The following is a 13,967-nucleotide window of genomic DNA, read 5'->3' on the forward strand; positions in this document are numbered from 1 at the left end:
TACGCGATGAAAGCTGCGACAAACTTGGTTGAAGTGAAGATGAAAAAAAAAACGCAAAGTAGAAAGGAAAAAAAATTACAAATTTTTACGCTAAGAGAGATCGACGAAAAGAGACGAGGTATTGAAGAGAGTAGAAAAACAGGCTGTGAACGATGAAGGACGAGCTGAGAACTTGGGGTTAGTGTAATGTGTAAGCGTTTGTAATATTTCATAATGAAAATGGATAACGTTAAGTGTCCTCCTGTTCTCTGCTTGGTTACGCTTGCTCGTCGTTCTCGTTGTTTTAGCTCTTCTCGCGACATAATCATCTTGAGCTTTGGTTGTGTTATGAAAAAATTGTTACTTTTAGTATAAAGTTTGCTTGGTTTTTTTTTCTTTTGTGGAATGCTATACGATGAAAACGTGGTGAAGGAAAAATGAAAAAAAGAGAGCAAAATTCATTGTTTTTTTGAAACGCTTTTTAGTCACGTTTCGGATATGCCTATGCTCTAACGAGAGTACCGGAAAAATAATTATGAAGCTGGTTAGTAGAGAGGAAAGAAAGGGATTGCAGGGGGTGAAAGCATTCATTGATGTTGGTGATAAAACGATTGATTGAAATGTGGTATGGTGAATGAGAAAATGATTGTAGAATTGGAGTTTTTCAGTTTGTCCTGTTACGTTATTTCGAAATTGCCCAACCCTGGCATTGAATCGACGAATTTGATTCAAAGATAAGTAGCTCTGAGTGAATGGTTGACATTAAAAACAATTCATTGGTTCTGGTAGAAAAACGACCCACGATTTGTGAATGATTCGCTTGTTTTTTGTGTTTTTTTTTTTTTTTACCAAGTACACTTGGTCCTTCGAGCCGGATGACTGCATTCAAGTGTACCTGGTCCTTCGAGTCGGATGGTCACATTTTTTGATCAAGTATGTCTGATCAGAGTGTCTACCAGCCAGCAAAAAAGAAAACTACAAATTTACTTCACAAAAAGTATGAAAAACCGTCAAAAGTGTATGCAATTTTGAAAGGATTTTCAAAATGATAAGTCAAATGAAGAAATAACTGTTTGAAATTTTTTTGAACATAATGTGAGCGAGGGTGCGTGACAAAGAATAACATTGAAAATATAGCCTATTGTACAAAAAAAGGTACAAAATTTTGTTGTTTGGATTTGGTAGACACCCCGCTGGTACTTTGGGCAGCATAACTGCACGTTCTCACCCCCATTCACCTGGTCCTTCGAGTCGGGTGACCACTGTTTTTAACTTCATGTACCTGGTCCTCCGTGCCGGATGATCACGTGTTTTGACTTGATTAGTATAAGTACATGGTCCTTCAGGCCACAAGACCACATGCTCTCACTGCCATTCATCAAGTGGGCCTGGTCCTTCAAGCCGGATGACCACTGTTTTTAAACTGATGTACATGGTCCTCCGGGCCGGATGTCCGCTGTTTTAAACCTGATGTACATGGTCCTCTGGGCCGGATGACCACTGTTTTTGACCAGATGTACATGGTCCTCGGGGCCGGATGACCACTGTTTTTGACCAGATGTACATGGTCCTTCGGGCCGGATGACCTCCTGGTCACTCAACAATGGCCCATAAATACTTACTGTGCTGAATAAAAGTCGTTGAAGAAAATGCAGTGTACATGCCTAACCCATCAGCAATGGCACAGTGTACAAGGGGGATATATGGTCATTCAGTATCCGGCCCGAAGGACCACAATCCCTCATCCTGTATACCCTAGCCCTTGCTGATGGCTGTGGCGTCTTTCTGGAGAAGGGTTACAGGAGTTGATGGCTCACAATACACGTGTGGTTGAATAGAAAGAGTTTGTTGTTGAAGGGAGTATGCCACTGTAGTGCTCATGAAAGATAGAAATGACGACGATGACGATGGTAATGATGATGATGATGATGATAATGGAGGCGGTGGAGATGGGGATGATGATGACGACGACGATGATGATAATGAAAGTACTATACTATAGAAGGTATGTAAAGATGAAGAACCACCGTGCCTAATCGCCTTTGTGTTCTACCTGTTTACTGGACTGTGTAGTGTGTATGCATTTTTGTTATTATTATTATTGTTGATGTGCGAGTATAGAGCGTTTACATTCTAGTACATAATAAATGTGTATAATATAAATCTAAAAAGAGGTTCTGTCGTGTATTGTACATTACGTGCGTAATGTGTCAGAAATGGTGCGCTTCAGATTGCGTTCCTTTGCTCCACCTCGTATACGTACCTATCTGCCTACTACACGAGAACGTTTATAATAATGTATGTCGTTGGTGGTGTATCTCTTGATATTATTCGAAATAAAAATGTAGGCGGTATTCTACCTCTGTGACGAAATATGAAATGCACTTAGCAGGAATACCAGATACGTAGAATTACGATTGCGTTGTCGTAGGGTATTTCAGCAAATGTCTTTTATACCGTGAAATACAATTTTGCAGTCGCGGAATAGTGACGAATATTTGGTGGAACATTTTGAGATAAATAGATTTCTTCAATAAAATTCTATTGAATCGGACTTTTTTTTGAAGTGGTTTTCAGTCGTGTCGAGAGAGAAAAAAATGTGAAATTTAATTAAAATTCGGTCGATTTTTTTCAATTTATGTAGTTGATGGGAATGTCTCCGTGTCTCCCATTTGAAAACTCCCTATTCAATTTTTAATTACCATCGTACCATATTGAGAAATGCAAACAATTTTTGAGTAGGTATTTTTAAAAGCATCTCTACACTTGGAAATTTTGCGTCAAAGTGGGTATGGGAATAACTACAGGCCGTGGCACTTGTTTCGAAGGACACTCTGTTGTCTATTCGTGTCCGTTGATTTATTTATCGTCGAGATAAGTTTTGAGAGAATAGAGAACCACACCTGTGGTCACGGTCGGTCGAAAGGTCGAACCGTTGTCCTACAACTACTACTACTCATTGTTGTTTTTTCCCTTCCTTCTCAACACGTGGTTCGGTGAAATTTTCGAAAAAAAGAAGACTCCCGAACCCCTGCCCTTTGTTATTTGGTTTCACTGCGGCGGACTGTGTGGTCGTTGACGTCAGAAGAAGAAGAAGAAGAAAGGGATTTTATTACCTGCGCTGTTCCACTTGTTTTACTCGTACAATACACGCCGAAGAGAAGGGTGAAAAGGGAGGAAATTAACTGGGCCGAGCAGCGTTGTCTTCGTCATCGTTGGGATAAATTTTCGTGAATTAATCTCGAGTGTGTCATCTCTGTTTTATGGCAGCATTTCGTCAAAAACGATACGACACGACGACAGTGATGAGGGAAAGGGGTGAAAAATATGCCTTTGGTAATCCTTCCGAATGTGCTAGGTACTGTCAAAGGGTTGAAAATGTTCTAGTGACGCGATGCAAGGTGTTTCGCTCGAAGGGATTTTCATCTTCTTGAGCTCATAGGATAGAGCCCAGAGCTGCGTATAGTTGAGCAAATGAGCAGGATAGGAGCGAGATTGTGGCAGCAGCGAGTTACCCATAGCGAAAAGAGAAAAGTATAGTGTTGTGTACTGTATACGATGAGCTCTAGGAGCAGATTTCCGTGTCCTAATTAATGCGTTCGCGTATATCTCTCGCGCTCTCACAACAGAGCTGCTGCGGTGGTATTAGGTGTAGAATATGCGGTGGTTTGCAGGAACGAACGAAGGAGGGAGGGAGGTGAGCGAATATAGTACGTTTACAAAAGCGAATTAACGGATAGGATAGGATAGGATAGGTAAGGTGGACAGAAAAATAAGATCGAAAGGGTAAGTTGAAGAGGATAGAGGAAGCGGAATTGATGAATTGCTGCGTTGGTCGTATTTCCGCGTGAACCGAAGAGAAGGGTTCTCGAGTAAAGCAGCGTGTGAAGGTGTAAGGGGTGGTCAGATGACCCGAAGTGATTACCTCGAAGGACGTATATTGGATCTGGTAAGTGGATGAAAAGTTTCACCATTCCCCAACTTATCTTTTTTCCACGATTTTTCGTTATTTACGACTTCGTCGGGTTGACGACGACGACGACGTGATAGCGTATACCATACGACGAAGTAAATTGGCACGAGCGACATGAATTGATCGATTAGTGATTGATTTTTCACCCAGCCGCGGATTGCGAATGAAAGTGTTCCGGGATGGAATGGTCGTGATTTTTTCGGTTTTGGGGTTTATTGTGAAGGTCAGGGGAAGGAGTTGAAAAGTAAAATGATAAGATATTGAGTGAATTCGGCAAATTACCAATTGTATACCCAGAATTTGAAATTTTTTGGATATTTTGTACATATGACTTCGTGGTTGACAGAAATGAGGAGGAGTTCAGCGCCAGGAATGCAAAATGTCGCAGAATCCATGGGTCACATTTCTCATTCGTTCGACGTTCGCCTTTTCATGGTGTATTTTTACGAGGACAATTTCATCGATGTTCTCTTTACTCGTAATTTTTAGCGAATTATTGTCGATTTCTGGTGAATGAAAAGTACTGTTTTGGTAATTACGAGTACTAGTAATTTTTTGACAATTACCGGGTACATACTTTTTTTTGGTAATTACCAGTAATGTTTTGTAAATTTTAGTGAGTTTTTTCAGTAATTACCGGTAACTTTTGGTAATTTTTTGTAATTTCTGGTGATTCTTTCAATAGTCACTAGTCATTTTTTCGGTAATCATTAATCAGCAGTAATTTTTGGTAATTACCACCAATTTTCGGTCATTTTTCGTGATGTTTGGTAATTACCAGTAATTTTTGGTAATTTCTTGTCATTTCTGATAATTTTAAGTAATTTTTGGTAATTGCTGGTGATTTTCAATTTTTGGTAATGTTTTGTTCATGTTTAGTAATAAGTAGCAATTTTTGATCATTTTCAGTAATTTTTAGCTAATTAAGATACAGACAATCAAAACTGCCTAAAGCAAGAAATCAGAGTAATGAATTTGCAAAAATGCTGAAAGAAAGCTGAATGAATGAATGCTTTTGGCTAGCTTTTAGCTTTGAACCCCCCCCCCCCCCCCCCCAAATTCCTCAGTTCCTCGACTTTCAGCTTTTAGGATTTACCTTTCAGTTTGATTTCCATCCCTGGCTTTATGATCTATTTTTGCAATAAATAATGAAAACATAATTAATTGATCCATCTAATTCCAAATTATGAAATCTCTCATCATCTGGCAATGTTGAACACTAATCACAGATTGGTCCCTCCAAAATACTGTTCACTGATTGGCTACAAATTGAAAAACTTTTGATTGAGATCAATTGCCTAAAAAGTACGAATTTTGTATAAAATGATTTTTTTTTTCATGTATGAAAAAGTATTGAAATTCGAATAAACTGAAGAAAATCAATTTTTTTTTGTCCTTACTATTACCGGGTAGGTATCTAGTTGATGAAAGTAGTGGAAAAGTAGTAAAAAAAAATATAACAATTTTTATACTGGTGTTTTTTTTTGTTTTTTTTTTTTTAATTTTGATTAAAATTAAAAAATACTTTTTGTATTTACCTACAAATTTTCTTCCAATTTCTATTTTTGTTGTTGGAAATTTTGAGAACGTTGTGCAAAAGTCATGAATTTTGCTCGAAACGCACTTGAAAATTTTTCAAACAGCCCATAAAATGAAAAAATTGAAATAGGTACCTAATTTTTGATCATGTAAAAAATGGCAAACCTGTTCAATTTCCTCGCAGTTTCAGCTTTCAACTCATTTGATTTGGAGGGGGGGGGGGATTTTCATGCGAGCGCTGAAAATGTGAAAAATAGGTCATGAAAAAGTCACGATTGTTTTGTCTAGAAGTTTTGCTGGATACTATGAGAAAAAAGCTATATTTTTGATGAAATTGACGACAAGAACTGGTAGTGAAAAGGTAGTGATTTTGAAAGTCAGTGGTTTTTCATTTTTAATATAGCATAAATGTTCTATATTGAATTCGCGAGTGTACCGGAGTCTGCAAAACTTGTTGCATATCTTCAAGTTTTTATGTAATTTTTACTCGTATGCATAAAGGTTATTCTTATTACTCATCTGAAAACTTATCGAATTACAATTTCAATTGAGATAGTTCATAAATCAAAAAGTAGTGAAAAAGCTGACAGTACTGACGATTTTTGTATGAATTAATCATTTCATTGATTTCAAATTTGAAAATGTAGGTAGAGGTACACTGCAATATGAAAAATTATAAAATCCCAAACCAAAAAAACAAAAAAATGTGGGAGAGGGGGTTTGCATTTTTTTTTTAATTTCAATTTTTACAAAAAATTTCCTGTGAAAAATTTGACTTCGTTAATTTTTTTTGTGGAAGTGTGTTTGTGGGGGGGGGAGTGGTTGAATGGACAGTTTTTTGAAAATTTAGTTGAAAATTGGTAGTGCTTGAAAGTAGGGATTTTTTAAAAAAAATGAAATTTCGCATCACTTGTTTCCTCGTGATATTTTTCTGATGCTTCCTATTCTGCGATGAAAATGTTACTAAAATCTGAGAAGATGCCTCTTTCTTAGTAACTTATCAATTTTGAATATTGAGAACCATATATATGTACAGGGTGTCTACAGCACGAAAAAAGTACGAATTTACGAAAAAAGCATGAAATTTGAAAATGACCCAAAAAAGTACGAAATAACGTCAAAAATGTACGAAATTTTGAATGGATTCCATTGTTAATTTGCCGACAAAATCACCAATATGTATATCCTCAAAATTTTTATTTTTTCAAAAAAATTTTCCCTCGCTTCGCTCGGGCTAAATTATTGTTTTCTATTTCTCAAATTATTCATATTTATGTTTGGAAAGTACGTAGGTAGGTAGGTACATAGTTAGTTTTTAACAAACTTTTTAAAATGTCATTGGTGGAAAAACTGGCTTTTTCACATCAAAATTACTACTGTTTTGCTTCTTGAAACTACGAATTTAGAAAAGCTTTTGCTCTCGCTTCGCTCGGGCCAATTTAGTGCCATTTCCCCGCAAACAATTTAAAAAAACCATTGATAAAATTTTAAAAAATTGAGATCAAAAAAAATTTCTTACATTAAAATTGATATTGTTCATCTAGTACTTTTCGAACTACAATTTTCTAAAGCTTTTGCCCTCGCTTCGCTTGGGATTCTTTTCTTTTCTTTTTAAAAATTGGAATTCTTGAAAAAAATATATCAACTTAATATTCAATTTTTATAGTTTCAAAGTGAAAAAATAAAATCCTCGCATACTTCTCGAAATACATTTTTTCAATAGTTTTCACTTTCACTGGCGCCTGTTCTCTGACTTTTTTAAAAAAAAAAATCAAAATTCACATCCTAGAAAAATCTTTCCAATTCGAAAATTTTAAAAACCAAAAAACGAACTCTTTGCATTAAAAAACATTGTTTTTTATAGCTCTTTCAAAATACGAATTTTCCAAAGTTTTTACTTTTTTTTCAAAGTCTCGTTTTCAAGTCTTTTGAAATCAAATTTTCAAAAACTTTAGCCCTTGCTTCGTTCGGGCAAATTTTTTTCTTCTTTTAAAATTGGAAAAAAATCACATTTGAGCCCCCAAAAATTCAAAACAGAAAGTGAAAATTTTTGTAAGTTTTATGATTATGACATCAATTAGCAAAATGGGTATTTTTTCCCTATTTCTGTTGACCAATTTTCAATCAAACCCCTCCTCCTCTCAAAAGACCTCTATGGGCAAATTATATTCGTTCCGGTCTCGCATTGGCTCTTGAGCTCCAGACCACACTGCTCAGCACGTTCAAATTTTGATTTTTGTGCCCGAAATGGCATGATACACCCCTCCCCTCCCCTCCATGTAGATTCAAAGTATGATTATTAAAAATCTATTGTACGAAAAAAATACGATAAAAGTACGAAAAAGGTACGAAATTTTGTTTTTTGGATTTAGTAGACACCCTGATGTATAATATAAGATTATTAATGAAATGAAATTGTGAAACGTAGGAGGAAAATCTTTGTAGTTAGAGGAAAGGTCATCTAAAATTGTACTTTTTGCGTTTATCTCGCCCCTTCCCCCTTTGGTCCCGTTCTTTAACCTCAAGCAACGAAGAAAACGATTTGGTTTTCTCTTTGATGGCTGAAATCATCAACTCGATACTGATACGCCGAAGTATGTCTTTTGCATCGAAATGGGATGTCTACTACTACATAGCAGTACGCCCTCGTAAAAATGATACTTACATACAGAAAACCTTTGTGCTCTAGATTTCTGTTCGAATTTCGAAATTTTCGTTTGCCTACGACGACGTTGACGAAGTTTTCAGAGCTTTTATGCTCGGTATCTGGTGCTTGTCCATACGTAACGGCAGCAAAACGTTTCTAAACTCACCACCACCGGCACCAGCATTGTGTAAATGTGTGCCAAGGGTCTTGTTTGGGTCAAGGGAGCACTACAGTGTGGTGGTTGGTTCGCCTACACGCGGTGTGCGCACGAAGTGATGGAATTTGCTTTGATGTATCGAGTGGAGTCGTCGGTGGTAGTGAGAGTGAGAGATGGCAAAAGAAGGAATATGATGGGCAAGTTTGGATGATTGGAAATGACACTTTGTTTACAGCTTTACACCGCCACCGTTCGTTCGGTTTAGCTATGTTCGTTTCATTGCGATTACAATAAAGCCTGCGGAATCGTCGAAGCGTAAATTACGAGCGGATTTCATCGTATAGTAAATTCGCGGCGAGAGAGTAAAGCGATGAAGGTGGTACGGAACTGGGTCCGAAGCTGGTGATGCTGTAGCGGTAGTTTTGTGGCCACCTTTGATGGCGACGACGGTGGGGATGGGGATGGGGAAAATGTGGATTTTGAGCTTGTTTTTTGGAGTGAGAGAGGCGAGATCGATTTTAACGTGGTAGTTCTCGATTATTTTTCAGAGTGAGATGTTTCACGTGCGAAATTTCGGATTCGAATGCGCGACCGTGAGAAAAGTTGAGCGAACGATGAAGTTCAGGTTGAAAGAAGTAGAAAAACTTTCGATTTCGAAAAATCAACTCACGCTAGAGGAATACTTACTATGGGGTGATAGATTAGATAACGAAGGAAAAATAAGTGATTAATAGCGCGTTAGATGAGAGATATCGACGTGCAAAAAAGTTTTCCAGTGGTTTGCGCCGCTTCTGCCCCGCGTGGTCCCATCTTTCTGCGCTTTTCTCGATGTTCGTTTTCATCTATTCTAATACTCTACGTATTCTCCCCGCAAAACTTAATTAGCTGATGGGATTTTCGCGAGCAGAATGCTGAATTTGCGGAATGGCATGCCGATGCGATGCCGCGTTTAAGTATTATAAAACGTAGTATAGAGAATACGTAATTTGAGTCTTTACTCGGGTGTTATCGCGGACGTGTTGTTATTCGTGTGTACTACGTTGCGTTCGTTGGTTGATGGAAAATATGCCGATGCCATCGCCATCGCAGCCCCCTGCGCCTCTTTGGTCGTGTAGCACGCCTGCTTGCTGAAAATGTGTGTGACGTCAGAGCTATGTATAAGCGGAGCAATGGAACGCCTTGCCGAACGAGCAACGAACGATTCTGTGTATAGGGTTTTTCTTCCTCATCGTGTGGAACTGTGGAAGGAAGGTGGTGATGAAGGCGAGGATCGAGGAGAGCACGATGATGACAAAGATGAGGCCGATGGCAACAGCGTGCGAAAACGCCAAGAAACGAGCTTATTTATGACTTATCTGGTATACACTACTATATAGCATAGCGAAAGAAGAGAAGAAAGGAAAAGTGGGCATGAGATGGAGGGGGCAAAAGGGGCTCGAAAGCTCGTTTTTCCTCCTCGAACGATAACGACGATTCATGTAGATTTTCTTTTCCTGGGTTCTGAAGCGATAATTTAGTTGGTTGGGCGGGGAGGGGGAGGAGGGAGAAGGAAGGACTGTATATGAGGAAAGCCCGACTGTATGTATGTTGGCGTTTTTGGCTCTATTTTGTATCTTTATGTCGGTTTCTTTGTTTTTGCAAGTTGATGATGAAGGGTTGTGTTTTGTTGTACATACTACAGATGTGGAGTAAGTGAAATTTTGGGTCGAGTTTTCTCTCTTATTTGGTAGTGTTTTTCAGTTGGACCAACATGAATCGATTTGTGCTACGTGTGTGTTGTGTGAGATGACCTTTATTTTGAGCTTTGAAAATTTTTATTTTACTTCCTGTTTTTTGAATTGTACACTGTTTGGCATCGAAATGTCTCGTCAAGAAATGAAAGGATTTGAATCGGTTTTTGAAACTGGTGGAATTGCGGTTTTCGAGATTTCTATGGAAACGAGAGATTCAAAATCAGTAGATAGATGATTGAAATTTTGGAAAGCTCGAAATTGAACTTCACTGTAGGCAATAAAAGCTCAACTTTTCATGATACGTACGGATATAAAAGTCAAGAGCTATTATTTAAAAACTCGAGTAAATTACAGCGAAGCTTCTAGTGTTCTACACTCTGGAACGAATTACGTAGTATTCAAAATAATTATGATCTCGATACCCCTGAGAGATACTTACAAGGAGCCTCATTTTGATCAAAATTCAAAAAAAAAAAGTTTGATAGTGTCTCATCGATTATTGATACCTTTTGACCAGTCCTGCTTCCCTCGCCAATCAATACCCTGAATTATAGACAAAATTCAATGAAATTGGAGAAAACTTGTGACTCATATTGTGTAAAGGTTTCTGGGCCTCCGAGTTCGAGTATGAGCTCATTTTCGGGATCTGAACTAAACTCCTCAGTGATTTTGTTCGGAAAAGTCTCATTTTCTTGTGAAAAAGTCGCAACTTTTGTCAAAATTTGCCTAACAAAAGTCCAGCTGTTTCTTCAAAATTTGCAAAAAAATCCGTTTTTGTATCAGAAATGGTAAAAATGAGTTCTGTTTTTGTGAAAATTGACAAAACAGTCTTGTCCTGCTTCTGCCAAAATCGCCGAAAGAGTCCAAAATTATCAAAGAGTTTCATTTTGGCAAAAATTGCTGCAAAAAAAAAAACTTTTCACCTAAATTATCAAAAAAATCTTGTCGTTTACCAAAAGTTCCAAGGTAAGTTTGTTTGTCGAAAAAGCTCTGATTTTTTGTCAGAATTGTGAGTTCTGCGTTTGCTGTAAAAAGATGCCAAAAATTTTACAATTGTGGCAAAATCAGTAAAAAGTTTAAATTTTGCGAAAATGGTCAAAGTCAAATTAAGATCATGTCAAGAAATTGATGATTCAAAATTATTTCGTCTCTAAATTGTCAAAAAATTCAAAATTTTGCCAAAGATGCCAAAAATTTTACAACTGTGCCAAAATTAGTAAAAAGTTCAAATTGTGGCTAAATGGTCAAAAAATTGATAATTCAAAAATTTTCGTCTCTGAATTGCCAAAAAATTCAAAATTTTGCCAAAGATGCCAAAAATTTTACAATTGTGCCAAAATTAGTAAAAAGTTCAAATTGTGGCTATATGGTCAAAAAATTAAAAATTTTCAGTCAAATCAAGATCATGTCAAAAAATTGGTAATTCAAAATTATTTCGTCTCAAAATTTTCAAAAAATGCAAAATTTTGCCAATGTTGCCAAAAATTTTACAATTGTGCCAATATCAGTAAACAGTTCAAATTTTGCCAAAATGGTCAAAAAATTGATAATTCAAAATGATAAAAAAATTGAAAATTTCCAAGATAATTGAGATCCGGCCAAAAGTTTCAAAAATTTTAATTTTTCCTAAACTTTCCAAAGATATTCAAAATTTACATTTTAAATTTTATAGAATTTTGAAAAACGTGCCAAAAATTTTACAATGTTACAAAATTGATAAAAAAAAAGTAAAAAGTTCAAATTTTGCCTAAATGGTCAACAAAAGTATTTGTCAATGTTTTTACCAAAATTTTCCAAAAAAATTTAAAATTTTTTAAAAATATCTTGAATTTTGAAAAACATTTCAAAAATTTTACGATGTGCCAAAATTGATAAAAAAAAGAAGTACAACGTACAAAGTTCAAATTTTCCTAAAAATTTGAAATTTTGCTAAATATGCCAGAAATTTTACAGTTGTGCCAAAAATCGGTTGTGAAAAGTTCAATTGGTCAAAAAAATTTTAAATTTCCAAATAATTGAGATTCTGCCAGATTTTCCATAAAATTTGAAATTTTGTCAAAATATTCAAAAAATTCCTGTTTTTTTGTCAAAATTATAATGAAAAATCATGCGGTTTCCCAAAATATTACGAACGAAGTTCAGCTTTTTTCTATTTTCCAAACAAAGCTTTGTAAATTTCCATTTCCTTGAATGTAGGTAGAAATACCCCCCTCCCCCTCGAAATCCTGGGTCGATGGATGAATTTACCTGTAGACCCTCCCCTCCCTCCTCTTTGGGTTGGAACACTCGAAAAATATCGTATTGTTGAAAGTCCTGTTTTTGTTCTGCTCTAGCTTGTCCCATTTTTTGGATTCGATCTTTCATTGCCGTTCCCTCTAGCCCCTCGTCTAAAAAAAAAAGAGATGGCATTACATTCCAAATTTGAGTTCAAGTTTTTAAGCCATTGATCTCTGAAGCTGCGCTCGATTCTCAACGCTCAACAATTTTATTTAAACGTTCTCTTCTTCGTAAGAGAGGGCAAATTGATGGTGCAAAAAATGACTTGATATTTTTGCGCCAGCATTTTTCTTTTGAAGTTGGTATTTGTGATATTGCATCAGGATTTTTTCAAGAATGTACGTACATTTGTCCGAAAGCTTCGTTTTCGATTTGAAATTTCTCATCTTGTTAAACCAAATGGTCAATTTTCGATTCGTTTGGCAGAAAATCAATCTTTGGCCGGTGGTGATGATAATGCGAAGAAAGGCATTTCGCTCGATTTCATTTCTTCGTCGTAGAGCTGGTGTTCAATCGAGTCGACATTGATGACGAACGCACGAGTAAGGTATTACTTGGTGAAAAAAAATGCCAGTGGACGAGGTAAATGGAAAGGAAAACCGATCTGGAGCAAGCGACGAGAAAAGAGGTGGATTGTGAAAAATCTCCTATTTCGAACTCGTGTTATCGGTTATTTGCCGGTGTCGACGAAAATGTGAAAGAGAGGTATGCTGTGGAAACGCGTGTACGTGTAAGAAGGCGAAAGATTATATTGTTTTTTTCAAGATGACGACGACGACGATTATATGATGAACGAAGGTACATAGAAGAGAATGAGAGAGAAAGAGAGAGGCTCATCGAAGCGAACTTGATACTAAAGACGCTGCTGTGTCGCTAAGCTGGCGCTATTTCGAGAACCTGGGTTTACGTAGTACGAGTACTTTCTTTGCTGAAAAATATATCGAAGATGAGCAGCGACGACGAACGACTCGAGAGTCTACATTGAAGTTTTATTAACGCTGCCTTTATTTAACAACTGAGACACCTTAATACCTGTTCGTGTTCGTCGATGGAATTATAAATGATGATGATACGTTAAATTGGTGGGAGAAAGAAACGAACAGTGTGTATACGTGAAGTGAAAGAAGCAAAGAGGGAAGAGATTATCGTGTATACGCGCGAAGCGAGAAATAACACGCAAATACTGCTGTGTAAGATAAAACGAGCTGCACAATACGATATACAATGTATAATTGTGTATAACTATATTCCAACCTACGTAGTGCCTGGTTTCATACAATAGATGGGGATTTTCCTTATCGTAAAATAATGACAATAATACGCCCGAAATATTATACGTTTTGTAGAGAGAGAGCCTATACGATGACGACATTTCATTTCATTCTGTTTTTAACGATGCCGTTAAATTAATTCTCGTTGTTTTGCTTCTTGTGTTTACAGGGTTTATTGGATAAATACCTTATACCTAAAGCAAGTAATGCAGAAAGTAAAGTGTTTTATTTAAAAATGAAAGGCGATTACTACAGGTATTTAGCCGAAGTAGCCACCGGTGACACGAGATCTAGTGAGTATTGGTTTTATACATATTTTTTACGAGTATTACTATTACGGTTACGTAACGTTATGACTTTGGTATCTCTGTGCCAAGCTAAGCTACTAGTA

At 36.7% G+C, this 13,967-nt stretch overlaps 1 protein-coding gene across 2 annotated transcripts in view; it reads left to right on the forward strand.

The window, feature by feature from the left end:
- Positions 1 to 13,967, forward strand: part of 14-3-3zeta (tyrosine 3-monooxygenase/tryptophan 5-monooxygenase activation protein zeta) — a 91,378-nt gene that overhangs the window by 49,236 nt on the left and 28,175 nt on the right. For both annotated transcript variants that reach the window (XM_065348948.1, XM_065348949.1), the window contains one exon: positions 13,746 to 13,869. In XM_065348948.1, the coding sequence (XP_065205020.1) occupies positions 13,746 to 13,869 (124 nt within the window). The remainder of the gene's footprint in view (positions 1 to 13,745; positions 13,870 to 13,967) is intronic.

This window comes from Planococcus citri, chromosome 2 (genome assembly GCF_950023065.1).
Source record: "Planococcus citri chromosome 2, ihPlaCitr1.1, whole genome shotgun sequence".
NCBI lineage: Eukaryota > Metazoa > Arthropoda > Insecta > Hemiptera > Pseudococcidae > Planococcus > Planococcus citri.